Below are 24,354 nucleotides of genomic sequence, written 5' to 3' on the forward strand. Positions count from 1 at the left end.
CCGATATTTCTTCTAAATCATTTTGCAGTTTGTTTTGATCTTCTGTTGACTTTATTAATCGATAAACGACAGCGTCATCTGCAAACAACCGAAGACGGCTGATCAGATTGTCTCCCAAATCGTTTATCTACACTCCTGGAATTTGAAATAAGTACACCGTGAATTCATTGTCCCAGGAAGGGGAAACTTATTTGACACATTCCTGGGGTCAGATACATCACATGATCACACTGACAGAACCACAGGCACATAGACACAGGCAACAGAGCATGCACAATGTCGGCACTAGTACAGTGTATATCCACCTTTCGCAGCAATGCAGGCTGCTATTCTCCCTTGGAGACGATCGTAGAGATGCTGGATGTAGTCCTGTGGAACGGCTTGCCATGCCATTTCCACCTGGCGCCTCAGTTGGACCAGCGTTCGTGCTGGACGTGCAGACCGCGTGAGACGACGCTTCATCCAGTCCCAAACATGCCCAATGGGGGACAGATCCGGAGATCTTGCTGGCCAGGGTAGTTGACTTACACTTTCTAGAGCACGTTGGGTGGCACGGGATACATGCGGACGTGCATTGTCCTGTTGGAACAGCAAGTTCCCTTGCCGATCTAGGAATGGTAGAACGATGGGTTCGATGACGATTTGGATGTACCGTGCAGTATTCAGTGTCCCCTCGACGATCACCAGAGGTGTACGGCCAGTGTAGGAGATCGCTCCCCACACCATGATGCCGGGTGTTGGCCCTGTGTGCCTCGGTCGTATGCAGTCCTGATTGTGGCGCTCACCTGCACGGCGCCAAACACGCATACGACCATCATTGGCACCAAGGCAGAAGCGACTCTCATCGCTGAAGACGACACGTCTCCATTCGTCCCTCCATTCACGCGTGTCGCGACACCACTGGAGGCGGGCTGCACGATGTTGGGGCGTGACCGGAAGACGGCCTAACGGTGTGCGGGACCGTAGCCCAGCTTCATGGAGACGGTTGCGAATGGTCCTCGCCGATACCCCAGGAGCAACAGTGTCCCTAATTTGCTGGGAAGTGGCGGTGCGGTCCCCTACGGCACTGCGTAGGTCCTACGGTCTTGGCGTGCATCCGTGCGTCGTTGCGGTCCGGTCCCAGGTCGACGGGCACGTGCACCTTCCGCCGACCACTGGCGACAACATGGATGTACTGTGGAGACCTCACGCCCCACGTGTTGAGCAATTCGGCGGTACGTCCACCCGGCCTCCCGCATGCCCACTATACGCCCTCGCTCAAAGTCCGTCAACTGCACATACGGTTCACGTCCACGCTGTCGCGGCATGCTACCAGTGTTAAAGACTGCGATGGAGCTCCGTATGCCACGGCAAACTGGCTGACACTGACGGCGGCGGTGCACAAATGCTGCGCAGCTAGCGCCATTCGACGGCCAAGACCGCGGTTCCTGGTGTGTCCGCTGTGCCGTGCGTGTGATCATTGCTTGTACAGCCCTCTCGCAGTGTCCGGAGCAAGTATGGTGGGTCTGACACACCTGTGTCAATGTGTTCTTTTTTCCATTTCCAGGAGTGTAGATAAGGAACAGCAAAGGGCCTATAACACTACCTTGGGGAACGCCAGAAATCACTACAGTTTTACTCGATGACTTTTCATCAATTACAACAATATAAAGGGGTAGTGCCTTGGTGGAGCTTTCATTTGCACTCAGTTGAGTCATGTGAAAAAGTATGCAACTGATTAAGGCCGCACGACGAGAATTAACTAACTCTGAACGCGGAGTAGTAGTTGGAGCTATGCATGGGACATTTCATTTCGGCAGTCGTTATGGAATTCGATATTGCGAGATCCACAGTCTCAAGATTGTGTCGAGAATACCAGATTTCATGCGTTACTTATCATCACGGACACCGCCGCGGCCGACGGACTTCACTTAACGACCGAGAGCAGCAGCACTTGCGTAAGAGTTGTCAGTGCTAACAGACAAGCAACGCTGCATGAAATAACTGCAGAAGTCAATGTGAGAAGTATCCATTAGGACAGTGAGACGAGATCTGGGCTATGGCAACAGACGACCGACTCTATTTCCTTTGCTAACCGCGCGACATCAACTGCAGCGCCTCTCTTGGGCTCTTGACCATATCAGGTGGAGTGTAGACGACTGGAAAACCGTGGCCTGGTCGGATGAGTCCCGGTTTCAGTTGGTAGGAACTGCTGGTAGGTTTGAGTGTGGTGCAGGCCCCACGAAGCCACAGACCCAAGTCGTGAACAAGGCACAGTGCGAGGTGGTGGTGGTTCCATAACGGTGTGGGCTGAATTCGCATGTAATAGATGGCTCATCTTGACTCGAAATGGTTATTTTCGGCCACTTGGAGACAATCTGCAGCCACTCATGGACTTCATGTTCCCAAACAACGATAGAATTTTTATGGGTGACAATGCGCAAACTGTAGAGTAACTGTTTGCCGATGGTTTGAAACATACTGGACAATTCGAGCTACTGATGTAGCCACTCAGATCAGACAGTATGAGACATAGTCGAGAGGTCAGTTCGTGCACAAAATACTGCACACTTTCGTAACTATGGACGGCTGTAGAAGCAGCATGGCGCAATATTTCTGCAGGGTTCTTCCATGCGACGTCGAGCTACTGAACTACTCCCGGCAAAAGGAGGCCCGACACGGTATTAAGAGGTACCGCATGACTTCTTTCACATCAGAGTACATATGGTACTCTGCAACTACTGAAAAGTGAAAGACAGAGGGTACTTAGCATGGTATATCACAGCTCTGAGTTTCTTGACAATTTCCTACGCGGAATGTTGGAAGACTCACTAAGCAAATGCCTCTGTACATACTGTAGTTAGTCTAATCTCGCTATACGGGCCCCAAGGGAGCAATTCGTGGCGAGAGGGTAGGGGGGAGGGGTGAAGAATATCTGTAGATTTTTTACTTTTTTAATGAATCTCGAACTTCGTGTGGGCTTTCATGGGATATTGAGGGATATCGTCTACCAATTCATGTTTTTCGGCAAGTACATGGTGCTATCCCATAACTTAGACAAGCGCGAGATCATTCGTGCTACTTTCTATATATAAATTCAGTGCCCCCTGTTAATCATATCCATGGGTCCTACACGCACACAGTATTCTGCCGATTAACCGTACTCTGATGCAAGCGTTACATAAGACGGTTCGTGTGTGTGTGTGTGTGTGTTTTTTTTTTTTTTTTCCTTAGAATAATTTAGGTTAAGTCGTATGTAAGCTTCGGGACTGATGACCTAAGCATTTAAGTCCCATAAGATTTCACACACATTTGAACATTTTTGAACTGGTCTCGTTAAGCCGGAGATCCGGGTTCGAGTTCCAGTATGGCATAAATTTTTGACATTCACCATCCAATTATTTCGATGCGCAGTTGCAGCTGGCGTCCACCTTTCCTTCGAAATTTGGGCCTATATGATCTTTAAATTTCATATATCTACAAACTGGTACATCCTAGAACTGTAAGAGACAGGTGATTCCAGTTGTATTTCACTGTTATTGTAGTCATAGAACACTGTTGCTCTGCTTCTTTTTTGGTGCAGTTGTACTTCTCTAAACATTTAAAATCATTTAACGACTTAGCACCACTTTTGAGCCTTATGAAGATCTGACTGTATATTTATAGAGCTTTTTCTCAGAAAATACTTCCTTACATATAACAGCAAAATATACAATAAGTTTGAGGTTCGTATTAATATCGTCAGGTCATTATAGTATGAACAACAAATAGCCGTACACATTTCGCTGGGACAAACCTTAAATTGCTTATATGTTCTACTGACGACTATCCATCCAAGAGAACATGCTGTGCCCTCCCAACCAAAAAATCTTCAGGACAGTCACAAATTTCAGTTGATAACCCATACTCAGACTTCAAGAAGAATATAAAAATTCCAATCCCAAAGAAAGCAGGTGTTGACAGATGCGAAAATTGCCGAACTATAAGTTTAATAAATCACAGCTGCAAAATTCCACCACGAATTCTTTACAGACGAATGGAAAAACTGGTAAAAGCCGACCTTGGGGTACATCAGTTTGGATTCCGTAGAAATGCTGGAACACGTGATGCAATACTGACCCTACGACTTATCTTAGAAAATAGGTTAAGGAAAGGCAAACCTACGTTTCTATCATTTGTAGACTTAAAGAAAGATTTTGCCAATGTTGACTGGAATACACTGTTTCAAATGCTGAAGGTGTCAGGGGTTAAATACAGGGAGCGAAAACCTATTTACAATTTCTACAGAAAGCAGATGGCAGTTGTAAGAGTAGAGGGACATTAAAGGGAAGCAGAGGTTTGGAAGGGAGTGAGGCAGGGTTGTAGCCTATCCCCGATGTTATTCAATCTATATATTGAGCAAGTAGGAGTAGGAAGTAAAATCGATGGAGAAGAAATAAAAACTTTGAGGTTTGCCGATGACATTGTAATTCTGTCAGAGACAGCAAAGGACTTAGAAGAGCAGTTGAACGGAATGGACTGCGTCCTGAGCGGAGGATATAAGATGAACATCTACAAAAGCAAAAGGAGGATAATGGAATGTAGTCAAATTAAATCAGGTGATGCTGAGGGAATCAGATTACGAAATTAGACATTTGATATTTTGTGAGAAAAATAACCAATGGCCGAAGTAGAGAGGATATAAAATGTAGACCGGCAATGTCTAGGAAATCGTATCTGAAGAATAGAAATTTTTTAGCATCGAGTGTAGATTTAAGCGTCAGGAAGTCTTTTCTGAAAGGTTTTGTATGGAGTGTAGCCATGTATGGAAGTGAAACATGGATGATAAATAGTTTGGACAAGAAGAGAATAGAAGCTTTTGAAATGTGGTGCTGCAAAAGGATGCTGAAGATTAGATGGGTAGATCACATAACTGATGAGGAGGTATTGAATAGAATTAGAGAGAAGAGGAATTTGTGGCATAACTTGATTAGAAGAAGGGATCGGTTTGTAGGATATGTTCCGAGGCATCAGGGGATCTCCAATTTAATATTCGAGGGCAGAGTGGAGGGTAAAAATCGTAGAGGGAGACCAAGAGATGAATACACTAAGAAGATTGAGAAGGATGTAGGTTGCACCACTACTGAGTAGTTTACCTCCAGGAGGAGATTCTTTCTCATTGGTCTGAAGATGGCCACAGTTGTGGTCGAAACCGGTCACCGAAATAAATACCTTGTGATCAAGACTGTTTATGATAGTAAATATTAGTAATAATACTGATCGCTGGTTGCTCCCACAATTTATTCAAAAGTAATTGACTTTTACTTACTCTAAAAGCTCCAAAGAACAGCACGATGTCTAAGAGAATGGCAGCGATGGACAGCACCAAGATCACCGATATAATCGCCATACCGACTGCAACAACATAACATGCTCTCAACCGGCTGGTTCTGCCTTTAATAACAGCATCTACAGTAGCAAATGCTACGAAAAATAGCCTACTGTTGGATCCGATTGCCACCTTAACAAAGAAAAGGGCCAAAAAAAAACCTTAAGACAAAAAATAAATATATCCATGTACAGAAAAACAATTGATTACAATTTCAGAAAAACTGAATGATTCATTTAAGAGAAAGAACTTCACTCATTGAGAAAGGCAATAACGCGATGGTCCACCTCTGGCCCTTATGCAAGCAGTAATTGGGCTTTGCACTGACTGATAGTGTTGTTGGATGCCCTCCTGAAGGATATCATGCCAGATCCTGTACAATTGGCGCCGCCTTAGAGCGTCAGAATCCTGAGCTAGTTAGAGGGTGCTGCCCACAATGCTCCAAACGTCGTCAACTGGGTTGAGCTCCAGAAACTCAGTTGGCCACTGCATGATTTGGCAAGCACCAAGACCTGCAGTAGAAACTGCCGCTACTTGCGGTCGGGCATTATCTTGCTGAAAAATAAGCCCAGGGCTGGCATACCACGAATGGCGACAAAACGGAGTGCTCTGCTGTAAGAGATGCCACAGTTGACAATGATAGGGATCCTGCCATGGAAAGAAGTGGAATCCCAGAGCGTGGGTGTGACCAGCCGCGGAAGCCGACGAGTAGCTCAGAATATCGTACAAGTTGTTGAAGACTGACTCATTTTCACTCGTTCCACTCTCGCCTCGATTGTGATGCGCGGGTCTTCGAGCGATTCGCAGTTCTTCACAAAGAGCTGGCCTTCCACTTCGTTCGTTGTAGTTCAAACTTGTTTGACGACACTGGATGATTGTGACCAGGTGGGACTGCTTACATCCGGCCAAAACTGTAGCTCCTTTGATTGCTCAGTAAGGTGGCACTTAGGAACTGCAACTCATTAAATATGATTTCACTTTATTACATTAATGAATAGAAATGGAAATGGAAATGGAAATGAAGTCCCATGCTTCTTGACAGAGTGAAGGGGTTCAATGCGGGAGACCCGCACCACCATACTATGTAAGTTCTTATGGAGGTGGTTCGCCATTGCCTTCCTCCATCCGTAATGGGGATGAATGATGACACAACAGAACCCAGTCATCTCGGGGCAGGTGAAAATCCTTGACCCACAGGAAATCTAACCTGGAACCCTGTGCTCGGGAAATGAGAATGCTACTCTGAGACCACAAGCTGTGTACAAATTAATGTATAAAAAGTTTATTTAACTTTGAATACTTCTTTGCCACAGGAGTACTGCACAATTTACCACATCCAGTGGCTAACAAAGCATCACTTGAGGCAGTAATTAACAATTTGCTTGAGGTACAATATTCGACATTTACGGCAGTACATTAGCAACTTTAATAACTCGCTGGTCCTACACTATGATGTTGATTCCTCCAGATGAGGTCACGAATTGGGCAGAGTGATTCCATGCTGAGCTCTATATTGACCTCCAGTGTGAGGGCGCTGCTGTGCTGAGATGGGTGATGTGGTCTTCAGGGGTGCCTCCCACACCCCAATGCGGACTGCAGCAGGACCTCGCTAACATCTGTTACCAAAATTGGTGTGGCACAGTAGTCTCACGATGATATTAAAGTGCAAGTATCTGTGCGACCTAAGCGTTTTGCTATACACTGAAGCACCAGAGAAACTGGTATAGGCATGCATATTCAAATACAGAGACATGTAAACAGGCAGCTGCGGTCAGCAACGCGTATATAAAACAACAAGTGTCTCGCACAGTTGTTAGATCAGCTACTGCTACTACAATGGCAAGTTATAAAGATCTGACTGAGTTATAAAGTGCTGCAGTACTCGGCGCACGAGCGACAGGACACAGAAATTCCGAGGTAGCAATGAAGTGGGGATTTTCCCGTATGTCCATTTCACGAGTGTACCGAGAATATCAGGCATCCGGTAAAACATCAAATCGCCGACACCGCTGCGGCGAGAAGGAGAAATTGAAAGAATGGGACCAACGACGGCTGAAGAGAATCGTTCAGTGTGACAGAAATGCAACCCTTCTGCAAACTGCTGCAGATCTCAGTGCTGGGCTATTAACAAGAGTCACTGTGCGAACCTTTCAACGAAACATCATCAATGTGGGCTTTCGGAGCCGAAGGCCCACTCCTGTACCCTTGATGGCTGCATGACACAAAGCTATACGGCTCACCTGGACCTGTCAACATCAACATTGGTCTGTTGATACTACTTCATGTACTGCCTGCCAACTGGTTCCCCTAAATGGCAGGCAACACTGCATAACAGCCACGCTATGAGGGAAACAAACCAACAGCCAAACAGGCGAAGACATCAGGTAAACACGCCGAAGATTCCAGACGATTAATAGGAACCTTTCCTTGCAGAGGTCGCCGCGACATATCCGGCCACGGATTCCTACGCCGGGTTTCTATTGGCTTCAGCTCACTGTATAGCCTCGGCCGGTCAAAGGCAGACCAGTCTTCGTCCGCTGCTAATGGCAACCGCTATAGCAGAGTCTCCGAGAAGATATCACCGAAGCCGCTGTACTGCACTGCCGACCGAGAGGAACCACATCTCTGGCTAGATCGACAGACGTCTACATCTATTGTACAGCCAGCTATTGTATTGTAGAAGAAGTTACGTTCAATAAACTGTTAGAGAATACAACACTTCAGATATCAGTCGAGTCCATGCCACGTCGTGTTGCGGCTCTTGTGCGAACTCACGGGGACCCTGCCCCATATTAGGCAGTTGTACCAATTTCTTTGGCCTTCCTCAGTATGATGGTGTATTTTTTGTACAGAATTGAATAGATTGTGTTCTTCTAAAATTTATAAAGAGGAGATTTTAAGAGAACGACTTAATAATTGTTTAAAAACATTACTAACCACATCTCCTGTTCCTTTCTTTCTGATGGGGTTTATTACAACAATAGTATCGTCTGCAAAAAGCAAAGTAACAATGATGTTCATACCTCTGTAGCTTCTCACTAGCATCAAGTCCTTCTCTTCCGATCCGCCGTCTTTGAGCAACTTCTGCAAGATCAGCCTAGTCATCTTCATGTCCCATGACGTGTAGGCAAGTATCCCAATGTTGCCCATCTGAAACATAAGACTGCAACTCAGCTGATGTTTCTTGCCAGCGTTTACGTCATGTGCATACTCCACATACAGTGTGGAGCAACGACACGTAGTGTCATAATATCTTCCATGAACAAGTTCTGCATTCACCATACAGCGTGGCCAGAAAGTAGCTTTACACCTGATCTAAATGCATGCAACATTATAAGGTTGTAAGATATAAGCCTCGCATCCCGGTCGCCGAAATGGTGAGTTACAATGTGATCGCCACGTCGCTATCACATGAGCTAGAAAAGCAGCAAACACTCGGCTCATCGCTTTTCATTTATTTGTGATTAGTAATGTAACTGTAGGGGAGTTGAGTAATCCAGGCACTAACATTATAAAGTTCACACGAACTAATGAGATTTCATTCACTGTATGTGCTGATTTCGTTTCCTCCTTTTATCATTCTATAGTCTAATATTACCGAACTATCAGTTTAAGAAGTCACGGCTGCAAAATACTAACGCGAATTCTTTACAGATGAATGGAAAAACTAATAGAAGCCAACCTCGGGGAAGATCAGTTTGGATTCCGTAGAAATATCGGAACACGTGAGGCAATACTGACCCTACGACTTATTTTAGAAGCTAGATTAAGGAAAGGCTAAACTTCGTTTCTAGCATTTGTAGAATTAGAGAAAGCTTTTCACAATGTTGACTGGAATAATCTCTTTCCAATTCTGAAGGTGGCAGGGGTAAAGTACAGGGAGCGAAAGGCTATTTACAATTTGTACGGAAAGAAGATGGCAGTTATAAGAGTCGAGGGACATGAAAGGGAAGCAGTGGTTGGGAAGGGAGGGAGACAGGGTTGTAGTCTCTCCCCGATGTTATTCAATCTGTATATTGAGCAAGCAGTAAAGGAAACAAGAGAAAAATTCGGAGTAGGAATGAAAATCCATGGAGGAGACATGGTAACTTTGAGGTTCACCGATGATATTGTAATTGTGTCAGAGACAGCAAAGGACTTGGAAGAGCAGCTGAAAGGATTGGACAGTGTCTTGAAAGGAGGATACAAGATAAACATCAACAAAAGCAAAACGAGGATAATGGAATGTGTAAGTAGGCTGTTTACATTTTCTTATTGGTAACGCCACGTAGCGCTCTGTATGAAAATCACTGGCTGTGTCGTGTGCAGTCTGTGGCTGGTTTGCATTGTTGTCTGCCATTGTAGTGTTGGGCAGCGGCAGCTGGATGTTAACAGCGCGTAGCGTTGCGCAGTTGAAGGTGAGCCGCCAGCAGAGGTGGACGTGGGGAGAGAGATGGCGGAGTTTTGAAATTTGTAAGAATTGGTGTCATGAACTGATATATATATATATTATGACTATTAAGGTAGATACATTGTTTGTTCTCTTTTAAAACCTTTCATTTGCTAACTATGCCTCAGTAGTTAGTGACTTCCGTAGTTTGAATCTTTTATTTAGTTGGCAGTAGTGGCGCTCGCTGTATTGCAGTAGCTTGAGTAACGAAGATTTTTGTGAGGTAAGTGATTTGTGAAACGTATAGGTTAATGTTAGTCAGGGCCATTCTTTCATAGGGATTTTTGGAAGTCAGATTGCGTTGCGCTAAAAATATTGTGTGTCAGTTTAAGCACAGTCTTGTATAACTGTTCTAAGGGGACGTTTCATATGTCGACCCTTAGCCAAGGATACCTCACTGGAATCTTCTGATTTTTTCTTGTAGTTTGTGTAGTTAGTGTAGCCTTTGTTTATTGCTAGCGCGTAATCATAGAGAGAATTTCCTTTGTAGTTGCAGTCTTTCATTGTTAAACAGTAATATAGTTGTGGCATGCATGTAGTTTTGCACGAAGTATTTCGCAGCTGCGCTTGCAATTAACTAGATATTATTTTCAGTGCTATCTCAATGTGTTTTCTTATTTTTGTTCTTCAAATTGTGTTTTTCTGTGTTGTCGTGTGAAAAATTGTGACAATAATGGCGTGTGAAAAACGTAACACTAGGCTCCAAAGTAAACTGAGAAATGACAGTGAAGACGAAAGCAATGTGTTAGCGCCACCATGTAATGAATTCACAAATATTCAAAGTAGTAATTTGGTAATAGTGCATAGGGAAATGGAGCGGGCTGCAAATAATGGTGTAGGAAGTGAAACAGTTAGTGAACAGGGAAGCATTATCGATCGATCGGTCGGCAACAGCTCGCGTCAGGAATCCGATATGACAGGACACAATCTTGCAAATACTGTACATTCAGGTTTTGCGTCCAAACCGTTTTCTCAAATAAGTCGAGACACATTTTCTGCTTGTCAAACTGTGAATGTTGCCGGTGCAAATGCACTGCCGAAAAGCATAGAGGATCAGATTCCAGACACTAATACATTATTATTGCAATTAATGCAACAAATGAAACAAAACCAGAGACAAACACAGCAACAGTTAGACACAATGGAACAAAATCTTCAAAAGTTAGACACAATGGAACAAAATCAGAGACAAACACAGCAAAAGCTTCAAAAGTTAGACACAATGGAACGTAATCTTCAAAAGTTAGACACAATGGAACAAAATCAGAGACAAACACAGCAAAAGTTAGACGCAATGGAGCAAAAGCTTCAAAAGTTAGACTCAGTGGAACATACGCTAGAACAAACACGTGAAGATTGAACTACTGAATTACATAAAATCGAATCGAAATGTCAAAAAGTCTGTAATGACGTAAAAACACAAATTTGTGAGCATTTCCAACCAATTTTTTCGCGGCATGAAAATGCATTACAGAATCACGAAGCATCCATAAAAGAACTGCAAACAATTGTTCATGAAAATCATGAGACCTTGCAAGCTAAAATTGACTCAGTTGCATCTACCGATTCGGTTACGCAACTTGCAAAAACTCAAGAAAACTTAAAGGACACAGTAGATACTCTGAAAATTGGTTCAGAAAGACATATGGCGGACATCAGTTCATTATCAGAGAAAGTAGTTGAACTTTCGGATCAGCTAAATAATTTATCTACGAAGGTAGATGATAATCTGAATGACACAAAACCGGTAGTCTTTAATGACACAGAAGAGTTCGAACAAATTAGGAAATTCAAACAAAATCAGAATCAAATTAATACGCAGCACCAAAGAGAAATCCGGGAAGTACAAGATCAGCTGACACAGGTAATACAAGAATTACGTATTTCAGAGGACACTCGCACTCCAATACGGGAAGAGGGACATAAAAATACTGAACATATTTAGACAGTATTTACGAGTGCATTGTTATAGTGAACAGACATCACAGTGTTATTGCGTGTGTACATTCTTGCTTGTTAGTTGCACGATTACGTAACGACTATAAGGCTCACAGACTTAGAACATTTACCAGTATTGCTAATGAGATTTTAATGCAACATTTTGGTTTACTTGAAAATACACTCTGGATTTAAAGTATTTTCTGTGAGATACCAGATGACACAGCGGTTAGTATATGTGACAGCTACACGATTATATCACGACGCTACTAATGAGTGACAATTTACAATGTTGCTTTCGCGGTGTATCTGTTTTACATCTGCACAGTTTTTCGGAATTCTTCTGGAAAGTATAACATTTTTTAGTTGTAGCTTTTGTGGTATAGCTACAATGAGACAGCCTTTTCTGTAGCACAACTATACGTACAGTACAGTACTTACTTCATCACGGCAATAAGCGTAATAACTAAGATATCTATACGCAAAGCTTTTCAATTTCGTTTATCATGAGGTAAGTACATTGACTTCTGCAGAACTTAGCTTTCGGAGGACGATAACAACGACACTTCCACAGAGATTATCTTACAGCAAGACGCACAGTTTAGCGCTACAGTACACGTATTTGAGTGATTAATTTTGTACTTAAAACATTTATTTTTAAAGATATTTGAAGTACAATGATACAAAGGTTTTCCGTGATACATTTCATTCCATTGCTGTAATGTGTAACTCCTGAGGATATAATTACATTAATCCTCAGGGGGGTACACGCTTACTTTGTGTACCATGTGTTTGGCAAGCACAAGGAGCCCTAGCTAATATGGTATTTGCTTATACAACTTCACACATCGGTACCATATTTCTCTAACACAGAATTACACAGCTATCTGATTATTTTTCAGAGAAACAAACATCTTTTTACTAGGTAAGTGACACATGTTTAAGCAATTACGCAGGTGGATAACTTCACACTTATGAAATTCTATTTTGTCTGCACTTTGTGAAATGTTCATATTTTTTTCGGAACCATTGTGATACTATCAGAGGTTTGAATGATGTATTTGGTATGGGGTCATGATTTTTAAAGTACGTTTGAGGTAGATGACACTTTTGACATGAGCAGAGAATTTTTTAGGTTTTGAAATTAGTGGAGGAAGCTACGACGATTTTGAGAATTTGACTGAGGTGTTATGATGTTGTTATTACGATGACTGTGTATTATGCTGTTGCGGTATGTTTATGATCAATAAGCTGATGGTATAAGAGTTATTCGGTTATGCTACGTATCTGTTATGATGAAATATTGAAGAATTGTCGGCGAATATGTTTTTGTGTAATAATGTAAGGAAAAATGAGTAGTCGCTAGGGACTCTGGTTTGTGAAAAAGGATGTTGGAAACCGAGAATCGTACTTTAAGAGTTATGAAATGTGTGTAAATGCTTGAATGTATTACGATGCTGATGAATATTTTTTGGACACTCTTATATCAAATGGATTTTGTTTCTACAGATTTGTAACGCAAATTCTTGACCTGTGAATTTTTTTTTGTATAAGACTGTCACTGTAGCGGAAACTGGTGTCGTAAATATTTCGGTAAGGAAGTTAAATGACCACCTGCACGTAATGCGTCGTGGGCGCCCAGCTGGGCGACAGCCACCAGGAAACAAGCCTTTCAGAGGCACAAGAAAAAAAAAGGGGAGGCCATTATCCTCGCTGTTGACATTCCTTTGTAGAAAGCATCGCAAAAACGACACGCTCATTACTTGGAAAAGATACTTATTTACTTCTGCACACCTGATAATGACAATCGTCTTTCTACGAGAGTTGAGAGAATTTGTACTAACTTATGAAATGTCACAGACTATTGAATGATATTTTTATGCTTTGCCTTTCATAGTTGCTTATTTCATTTGATATCTGGTTTCCAGCTGTGTTGCAGCATTGGTTTTATAAAATAAAATTAAATGCATTTGCTAATGTGTACATTTTCTGTCAACAGATCTATTAAATAATTATTTCATGATCCATATTCTTCGAAAAAGGAGCTCTTGGAATGGAAAGAGCAATAAGAAGCGACTAATAACAGTAACTGTATATATAATTTTCTTTTCAAGTACTTGGTAATTTGTTGTAGCATTAGTTTTTGTGGTGCACCACTTTAATTGCATAGACATTAAGATGTGAATAGACATTGTCCTTATCTGCATTGTTGTCTTTAGTGTACTATTTTTTCTGCTTGTGGGTTTGTCATGTTTAGGTATAAGTTGTAGCATTTGCTGCGGCTGTTTGCCATTCATAGTGCTACTGAATGTCACTTTGTATTACTAGGTTAAGCCAATTTTATTACTGATTTATTTTTCTTGTTTGCTGCGCATTGCCTTATATTAGTTCTAATATTGCTGCCTTTTTTTTGCCAATTTCCATTTTTTTTATCATTGCTGTTTGTGTTAATTGTTTTGTGCTGCTGCATTGCCTCGTCCCTTAGTTTAGCATCTGAGCTCAGTAGGTTTAAGTTAGCTTAAGAGGGGGTAGCCTATATAAGAGAATGAGTTGCGATGAATTTGAAGAAATGCACTGAGAGGTTATATGAGAAAAGATAGGACTTTTTGGAAATAATGAAGAACGAATGGAGATCTCCAAGAAGTAAAGAAAGTTTTGTTTGCAAGATACTGCATTGAAACAAACCCTGTCCTTTCTCTTTCTATTATTCCGCTATGTGTTTGGGTACTCTTGTATATTTGTGTTCTTCCTGTCTTGATGTGTTTAGCTAATAATATTTACATTGTATAATTTTTCTGGTGTTTAGACATTATTTATTCTCTTTTATTTTAATGGTAATGTCTGAAGTTGATGTTTCAATAATTATTCTGATCTTTTATGTATGTACTTATGTCGTAATTTTTGTAACACTGATGTATTTGCTATTTCGATTCTTTTGTAAAGCCTGTACTACTGCAAATGTTATCTGTATTGTTATGTTCTTTAAAGATGTATTTTGTACGTTTGTTATTGCATTCTTATGTTATAAAATTGTAACTGACACCAGTTCATCAAATTAAGTAACTTGTAAATTACATTTCACTGCACACGTTTCTGTTGGTCATAGTATATGGACAATATGTGAGAAGTAGGGACTGATAGTGTTTGCACGTGTGTTAATAATTCAGTAAGGGACTGGATAACAGCATTGCTGGTTGTAAGGACATTGTAGCGTTGCGCAGTTGGAGGTGAGCCGCCAGCAGAGGTGGACGTGGGGAGAGAGATGGCGGAGTTTTGAAATTTGTAAGAATTGGTGTCATGAACTGATATATATATATATATATATATATATATATATATATATATATATATATATATATATATATATATATATATATATTTTATGACTATTAAGGTAAATACATTGTTTGTTCTCTATTAAAACCTTTCATTTGCTAACTATGCCTCAGTAGTTAGTGACTTCCGTAGTTTGAATCTTTTATTTAGTTTGCAGTAGTGGCGCTCGCTCTATTGCAGTAGCTTGAGTAACGAAGATTTTTGTGAGGTAAGTGATTTGTGAAACGTATAGGTTAATGTTAGTCAGGGCCATTCTTTCGTAGGGATTTTTGGAAGTCAGATTGCGTTGTGCTAAAAATATTGTGTGTCAGTTTAAGCACAGTCTTGTATAATTGTTCTAAGGGGACGTTTCAAATGTAATCGAATTAAGGCGGGTAATGCTGAGGGAGTTAGATTAGGAAATGAGACACTTAAATTAGTAAAGTTTTGCTAGTTGGGAAGCAAAATAACTGATGATGGTCGAAGTAGAGAGGATATAAAATGTAGACTGGCAATGACAAGGAAAGTATTTCTGAAGAAGAGAAATTTTTTAACATCGAGTATAGATTTAAGTGTTAGGAACTCGTTTCTGAAAGTATTTGTATGGCGTGTAGCCATGTATGGAAGTGAAACATGGACAATAAATATTTTAGACAAGAAGAGAATAGAAGCTTTCGAAATGTGGTGCTACAGAAGAATGCTGAAGATTCGATGGGTAGATCACATAACTAATGATGAGGTACTGACTAAGGTTGGGAAGAAAAGAAGTTTGTGGCACAACTTGACTATAAGAAGGGACCGGTTGGTAGGACATGTTCGGAGGCGTCAAGGGATCACCAATTTAGTATTGGAGGGCAGCGTGGAGGGTAAAAATCGTGGAGGGAGACCAAGAGATGAATACACTAAGCAGATTCATAAGGATGTAGGTTGCAGTAGGTACTGTGAGATGAAGAAGCTTGCACAGGGTAGAGTATCATGGAGAGCTGCATCAAACCAGTCTCAGGATTGAAGACCACAACAACAACAGTCTAATATCGTGCTGGCTATACCACTTGTTTTTCTGGGTGAGCTTCAAGGGCCCCATATCGTGGGCGACCGATCGGTTCGTAGACGGCACGTGTGTGCTGGTCGCATGAAAATCCCGTGTAGTCTGGTGGATCATAAGCCGTTCGTGCACGCCGTATGGCTCCCCGGCTTGTTACGAGCTGTATGTGGCAATATGACAGTGACTCATCTCTCTGTTTATTAAATATGGTTGTGCAGTTTTGCCTCGCTCCGCTTGCCAGTGTTGACTAAGAAATTTACGTTCGAATTTATGGTTATCCAGGGACGACGAACTACTCTGAGGAGTTCAATTGAAGCCAGTGTTGTCATTTACACCGAGGTGACACAGAAACAGTGATGACTTATGTTTAACACACAAGAGTACTTTTTGAGCGATGTGCTACTCAATAAGCAACAAAAGCGACAATGGGAGGAGTAAACGGAGTACGAAACGCAGGCCGGAATTAGGAGAGAACTTTTTCTGAAAAAGAGAACTATGTAGACATCCTATGTAAGGCTAAGTGTTGAAAAGCACTTTATGAAAGTACCTGTCCAGAGTGAAACATGGACATGACCAGTACAAAAATGTTCGAGAAGTATGCCGTAACAGAAAATTATTAGACAGCAGATAGATAATTCAGGTGACTAACGAAAAGAGAGAGTAAATGCATATTTTTTCTTTTTTTTCAGAACTGCGAGTTAGTCCCAAGCAGAGATAGAGAAATTATTCGGGCTGTTAGATTAACTCTGTCTCATTGTATGTAACGAGCAGAATTTGTTGTGATTTTTCTTTTCTTCTAGACTAGGCTACGGCTTTCTGGAGTGTTCAGTTACACAGAGTTCGTTCAACTAGCAAGCGGTTTTCTGTAAATGCCAGGTGCAGATGTATGAAACCGGAATTTCCGTATAGATAGTGCTAGCGGTCGGGATAGGGCCCGTGAGACCGTGTCTGCAGCGCCATCTGCTTCCTGTAACGGCTGACGAATGTCAACCAGCAATAAACCAAGTACCATATATCGGTATCTGTTTCAAACCCGTAAATATGTCGAGTTTTTTGCCAATGTACTACGATTTCCGGACAGCATTGGTTTTACGTTATCATTTCAAGAAAACTGCAGAAGAATGGCATCGAATGCTTGTCGAAATTCAAAATGGCTCTGAGCACTATGGACCTGACATCATCAGTCTCCTAGAACTTAGAACTAATTAAACCTACCTAACATTAGGAAATCACACACACCCATGCCCGAGGCAGGATTCGAACCTTCGACCGTAGCGGTCATGCAGTTTCGGACTGAAGCGCTTAGAACCGCTCGGCCACAACGGCCGGCCTTGTCGAAGCTCTTGGGAAAACAGTGTTTCGGGTGGTTTAAAAAATTCAAAAGTGGTGATTTTGACGTGAGAAACGACGAGCGTGGGAAACCACCGAAAAATTTCGAAGACAAGGATTTGCAGGCCTTATTGGACGAAGATGACAGTCATACTCAACAGGAACTCGCGGAACAATTGAATGCAACGCAGAAAGCCATTTCTCTTCGGTTTAAAGCTATGGGAAAGGTGCAGAAAGTGGAAAAATGGATTCTTCATGAAGTGAATGAAAGACAGCAAGCAAATCAAAAGATCACTTGTGAAATGCTGCTCGCCAGATACAAAAGAAAGTCATTTCCACATCGAAAAATGGATATATTCTGAGAATCCAAAGCGTCGTAAATCATGGGTGAATGCTGGCAAACCATCGAAATCCATTGCAGGACCAAATCACTTTGGAAAGAAGACAGTGCTCTGTGTTTAGTGGGACCAGAAGGGTGCCATCTATTATGAGCTGGTGAAACCGTCAACGCTGATCGCTATAACGATCGATTTCAATCGCTCGTTACGTGAAAAACGACCGGAATATGGAAAAAGGCAACACAAAGTCACATTGCTCCATATAATGCCCCATCGCACACACAGCAAAACGGGTCCGGGAAACAATCGAGGCGTTCAGTTCGGAAATACTAGGGCATGCGGCTTTTTCTCTAGACTTGTCTCTGTCCGATTATCATCTATTTGCATCACTGGGTCACGCTTCAATTCTTATGAAAATGTACCAAAATGATTCGCTGACAGGTTCGCTGCAAAAGAAGAACCGTTTTTTGGCGTGGCATCCTTAGCCTGGTGGGAGAAATGTATAAACAGCAAAGGAGATTATTTTGAGTAAAATATTGTTTATCCGTTTCAGACAACAGACGTCTACTATTGCAACCAAATTCCGGTTTCTTACTTCTACACATGGTAAATCCAAGATAATTCCGGCGGTAGCATACTTTTCTTCCACAAAACCCAGCGATGTAATAGCCGCAACACACGCAGTAATCAGACAGCTGGAAAACGTGAGGAATGATCGTGGAACAATAGAGGGCCTATAACACTCCCTTGGGGAACGCCGGATATTACTTTTGTTTTACTCGATGACCTTCCGTCTGTTACTGCGAACTGTGACCTTTCTGTCAGGAAATCACGAATCCAGTCGCACAACTGAGGCGATACTCCGTAGGCACGCAGTATGTTTAGAAGACGCTTGTGATGAAGGGTGTCGAAATCCTTCTGGAAATCTAAAAATATGGAATCAATTTGAATCCCCTTTCGATAGCACTTATTACTTCACAAGTATAAAGAGCTAGTGGTGTTTCACAAGAACGATAGCCGGCCGGAGTGGCTGTGCGGTTCTAGGCTACGGTCGCAGATTCGAATCCTGCCTCGGGCATGGATATGTGTGATGTCCTTAGGTTAGTTAGGTTTAATTAGTTCTAAGTTCTAGGCGACTGATGACCTTAGAAGTTAAATCCCATAGTGCTGAGAGCCATTTGAACAAGAACGATATTTTCTGAATCCGTGCTGACTATATGTCAATAAATCGTTTTCTTCTAGGTACTTCATAATGTTCGAATGCAGTATATGTTCTAAAACACTACTTCTAATCGACGTTAGTGATATATAGGCCTCTAATTCAGCGGGTTACTCCTGTTATTAAAGCTGAAGAGACCACTTCACGTAAAGGTGGCCTCGTCTGCGAATAGGATGGGTGACACAAATCCCGGAATCGTGGTTGCCTGGTGAAGAAACCAGTGACAAAACTGCTCCCGGTGTCGGAAGTCTGTCGCTAGTAAGCCCTCAACATGCAATAAGTGATACGGTTAGTAACAGGTGTCATGGAGAATGTTCCACTCGGTCGTCTGGCTTACACTGTACTGGCGGGCCAGCTGCCTGGTACTGACACGGAGGTCGCCTTCCACAGTGTTAATCACATTTGCCACCAAGTCTGGTTTCCGAACATTTCGAGTACGTCCCTTAAGAGTTCCTGCTTTCTTAAACGACCCTGTCTCAGACAAAACTGCGAATCACTGAAGCAAACATTGAATGTTGTGGTTGTTGTCGGGTGGGCTAGGTCTCAATATACGCTACTGGCCATTAAAATTGCTACACCACGAAGATGACGTGCTACAGACGCGAAATTTAACCGACCGCAAGAAGATGCTGTGATATGCAAGTGACTAGCTTTTCAGCGCATTCACACAAGGTTGGCGCCCTGGCGACACCTACAACGTGCTGACATGAGGAAACTTTACAAGCGATTTCTCATACACAAACAGTAGTTGACCGGTGTTGCATGGTGAAACGTTGTTGTAATGCCTCGTGTAAGGAGGAGAAATGCGTACCATCACGTTTCCGACTTTGATAAAGGTCGGATTGTAGCCTAACGCGATTGAGGTTTTTCGCATCGCCGCATTGCTGCTCCCGTTGGTCGAGATCCAACGACTGTTAGCAGAATATGGAATCGGTGGGTTCAGGAGGGTAATACGGAACGCCGTGCTGGATCCCAACGGCCTCGTATCACTAGCAGTCGAGATGACAGGCATCTTATCAGCATGGCTGTAAGGGATCGTGCAGCCACGTCTCGATCCCTGAGTCAACAGATGGCGACGTTTGCAAGACAACAACCATGTCCATGAACAGTTTGACGACGTTTGCAGCAGCATGGACTATCAGCTCGGAAACCATGGCTGTGGTTACCCTTGCACTGCATCACAGACAGGAGCGCTTGCGATGGTGTACTCAACGACGAACCTGGGTGCACGAATGGCCAAAGTAATTTTTTCGGATGAATCCAGGTTCTGTTTACAGCATCATGATGGTCGCACCTGTATTTGGCGACCTCGCGGTGAACGCACATTGGAAGCGTGTATTCGTCATCGCCATACTGGCGTATCACCTGGCGTGGTGGTAAGGGGTGCCATTGGTTACACGTCTCGGCCACCTCTAGTTCGCATTGACGGCACTTTGAACAGTGAACGTTACAATTTAGATGTGTTACGACCCGTGGCTCTACACTTCATTCGATCCCTGCGAAACGGTACATTTCAGCAGAATAATGCACGACCGCATACTGCAGTTCCTGTATGGGCCTTTCTGTATATGGAAAATGTTCGACTGCTGCCCTGGCCAGTACATACTCCAGATCTCTCACCAATTCAAAACATCTAGTCAATGGTGGCCGAGCAACTCGCTCGTCACAATACGGCAGTCACTACTCTTGATGAACTGTAGTATCGTGTTGAAGATGCATGGGAAGCTGTACCTGTAGACGCCATCCAAGCTCTGTTTGACTCAATGAGCAGGCGTATCAAGGCCGTTATTACAGCCAGAGGTGGTTGGTTCAAATGGGTCTGAGCACTATGGGACTTAACATCTGTGGTCATCAGTCCCCTAGAACTTAGAACTACTTAAACCTAACTAACCTAAGGACATCACACACATCCATGCCCGAGGCAGGATTCGAACCTGCGACCGTAGCAGTCACGCGGTTCCGGACTGAGCGGCTTAACCGCGAGACCACCGCGGCCGGCAGAGGTGGTTGTTCTGGGTACTTATTTCTCAGGGTCTATGCACCCAAATTGCGTGAAAATGTAATGACTTGTCAGTTTTAGTATAATATATTTGTCCTATGAATACCCGTTAATCATCTGCATTTCTTCTTGGTGTAACAGTTGTAATGGCCAGTAGTGTACAACCTTGCTGCCCGCCGCCTGTTGCCATTTGCGTTTCCATAAGTGAACACCATAATGTCTGCAAGCTTTCAATTCGAATACGGGACCTCTGTGCACAACGCTGTATCAAAAAAATCAAATGGCTGTGAGCTCTATGGGACTTAACAGCTGTAGTCATCAGTCCGCTAGAACTTAGAACTACTTAAACCTAACTAACCTAAGGACATCACACACATCCATGCCCGAGGCACGACTCGAACCTGCGACCGTAGCAGTCATGCGGTTCCGGACTGAGCGCCTTAACCGCGAGACCACCGCGGCCGGCACAACGCTGTATCACATCCATTACAAGGTGAGTCGGCAAGAGAAGTGAATCGGACATAACATTACCAGTTACAGTGGGGGGGGGGGGGGTGAGGACGCCAGTGCATGACTTATGAGGGACAGTACCACCCTCAAGGAGGAAAGCATGAATACTGTAACTCTGGCTACAAGGTTACGCGCAAATTGTGACAACGTATGATTGAGTAAATGGACTCTAGGATGGAAAACCATGCATTTCCGGACGTAAGTTTTGTTCCGTATCCTCTCATCGATCAATGCTAGTTTGTACAGTTTTTTTTTATCCCGCGTTTGTCCGCGCCCGGTAGCTAATGGTCAGCGTGACGGATTGTCAAACCTCTGGGCCCGGTTTCGATTCCCGGCTGGGTCGGGAAATTTTCTCCGCCCAGGGACTGGGTGTGGTGCTTTCTTCATCATCATCCTATCATCCTCATCGACTGCAGGTCGCCGAAGTGGCGCCAAATTGAAAGACCGGCACCCGTCGAACGGTCTGCCCGTCGGGGGACCCTAGACATACGTAAAATAAAAATAAAAAAAAAAATATGTGTCTTTGCTTTGAAACTCACCAAACTGAGGACAGCAGTGATGAGCGTGGCGAGACGGAGATTCATGACGCAGCAGCAAGTGGATACCCTGCAGCACATCCTGGCTGATGAGTTGTGTCTGTTGATCACCAACGGCAGAGCAGAATTAATACATCATCGAAGAAAAAGAAAATTAATCTGAAAGGCTATAAAATAATAATATACTGAAAATGTTTAAAAACTGAAATAAACACAAAACAGTTTCTTAAAAACACCCAACTCTTGTCAAAGTGCCTTAAGGGGAACACACCCATGTTGATTTAGGCAAGTATTTGATCCATTTCTGTAAAAGGTATTTGTTGCATGACCTTAATATTTTAACTGTATGTTACATGATGCTAATAGTCAATTGTACTAAAATCTACTTTATCCATTTTATAGTTTTTATGAAATACTTCTTTAAATTTATTAATAAAAAACCTTAATTTTTTCTGCGGAAAATATTTTTTGTGAACTTGCTAATGGGGGAACATTAATGAGTGTAGTATCAGAGGTGGCTTTTTATGTTATGCAGGGTCTCTGAAATTTTCATTCAATTATCTATGATAGTTTCTGATATAATGGGGCATATGTACTAAAAATTTTAATTTAAAGAAAAACTTTGGAAATTTGTTACTTAAAGTTAATTAAAACTGTCCTGCTGCATATGATGGCCCTTCTTTGGCCTCCAGCAGGTCTTCAGCTTCTTTTTCACCTTCCTGGATGTTTGTCTTGCTTTCTTGACCATATTAGATGCAAACCTGCCTGCATCGCTTACCCTCTTTTTATCGCAGTGTTGCAGTCCAGTGATCATGTTTTCACCAGGATTAATTCCCAGCATTTTCAGTACCCAACACTTTCCAGGCTTACCACAACAGAATGCAATAACAGCATCATGAACTCATAGTTACGTTGTATGCATGCTTACAAATACAGTTTTATGAAGGCGGTTCCAAATTATGCTGTTGAAACTTTCAATTGGGTTCTGTGTCTGCCCATGCAGACATTTTCTTAGAAGGTCAGGATGTGCCAAGTCTCTGAAAATAGGTTTAATTCCTGTAATAGCAGCAGCTGGAAGAGCATGCTGGTGATAATAAGATTCTGCAGTTGCCTGAGCCCTACTGTATTTGCACAACGAATTTTCTCCTGAGGTATACAATCCATGACATGGCTTACCAGTAGAGTACTTACGGAACAATATGGCCCAAACATCTCTCTTCATTGCCTCCAGATTATCGTTATTTCTCCTACTTGCCTGCCCATAGTATACCTGCAAGTTTCCTATAACAACTATTCGCTATCACACTTGAACAAAACTAACCGCGTGTTTGAAAGAGTATTGCTCACAAACAGCAGAAACAAAAGAATACCGACTATTGCATTCCAAGGATAGCCAACACACTCGGGAGTAAAAAAAAATCCCTAACTTGCATTGTAGCGGATATAAAAATCTGAAATATATTCAGAAAAGTGGATGACAGAAAAGTGGGCGTGTCACATAAACACACGTGGTAGGAAAATGTTCTTTAAATGATATAAAAAACATTTTTTTCAACAAAATCCTTTTCAGAGTATATAAATAAAACCTTAATCTACCGAAATATGATAAAAACTGAAACTCGATTTTTTTCGACCTGGACCACGGTGTGGTCCCCTTAAAACAAGGCTCACCGTAACTACTCTGAACGGTATAAAATGAGAAACGGCGTAATTTGACCCTCAGAGGTATGAAGATTTCAATATACGAGTAGTTGTATGACCAGAATACAAGGGCGCTTCATTAAACTGAATTTTGATATTTTGTTTAACGAACACGTTATTAACTAGTTTCTGGGAGGCAGCTTCGCCCACATACTCAAACCTCACATACGAGAGTTGAATGAAAAGTAATGCCTCCACCTTTGTTAACTGCGTTTGAATGGGAATATTTTACTAAATCAAACGTAGAAATAATCCTTAGTTTGTGATCTTTAATTACCAGTACTTACTTTTCCACATAATCATCAGCCAATTGGATACATTTCTGCCAACGATGAACAAGTTTTCTGAAGCCATCACGGAAGAAGTCGACACTCTGTTTCCGCAACCACAGTCTCTCAGTTCCCTCAACGTCTTCATCAGAAGCATAATCGTGTCCCCGCAGATCGTCTTTCATTATCGGGAACAGATGGAAGTCAGACGGTGCTAAATCTGGACTGTATGGAGGATGCCGTACGGTGGTGAGATTCAGTTTCTGAAGTTCTGCTGTGATGGCACGTGCAGTGTGTGGTGTGGCATTGTCATGCTGCAGGAAAACATTTTCATTTTCCTTTCGGAAAACTTGTTAGCCGTCGTTTCAGAATTCGCACC

The 24,354-nt window shown here is 42.5% G+C and overlaps 2 protein-coding genes across 3 annotated transcripts in view; one reads left to right on the forward strand and one right to left on the reverse strand.

Annotated features, from left to right (window-relative positions):
- LOC126292035 (amyloid-beta-like protein) overlaps positions 1-24,354 on the forward strand; it is a 1,795,419-nt gene that overhangs the window by 904,344 nt on the left and 866,721 nt on the right. The gene's annotated exons all lie outside the window — the stretch shown is intronic.
- Positions 1-24,354, reverse strand: part of LOC126292039 (uncharacterized) — a 73,317-nt gene that overhangs the window by 37,192 nt on the left and 11,771 nt on the right. For both annotated transcript variants that reach the window (XM_049985834.1, XM_049985833.1), the window contains exons 2-3: positions 22,009-22,105; positions 8,371-8,497 (exon numbers count right to left, since the gene is read on the reverse strand). In XM_049985834.1, coding sequence (XP_049841791.1) covers positions 8,371-8,497; positions 22,009-22,086 — 205 coding nt within the window. In that variant the 5' untranslated portion in view covers positions 22,087-22,105. The remainder of the gene's footprint in view (positions 1-8,370; positions 8,498-22,008; positions 22,106-24,354) is intronic.

Source organism: Schistocerca gregaria, chromosome 9 (genome assembly GCF_023897955.1).
Source record: "Schistocerca gregaria isolate iqSchGreg1 chromosome 9, iqSchGreg1.2, whole genome shotgun sequence".
Lineage (NCBI taxonomy): Eukaryota > Metazoa > Arthropoda > Insecta > Orthoptera > Acrididae > Schistocerca > Schistocerca gregaria.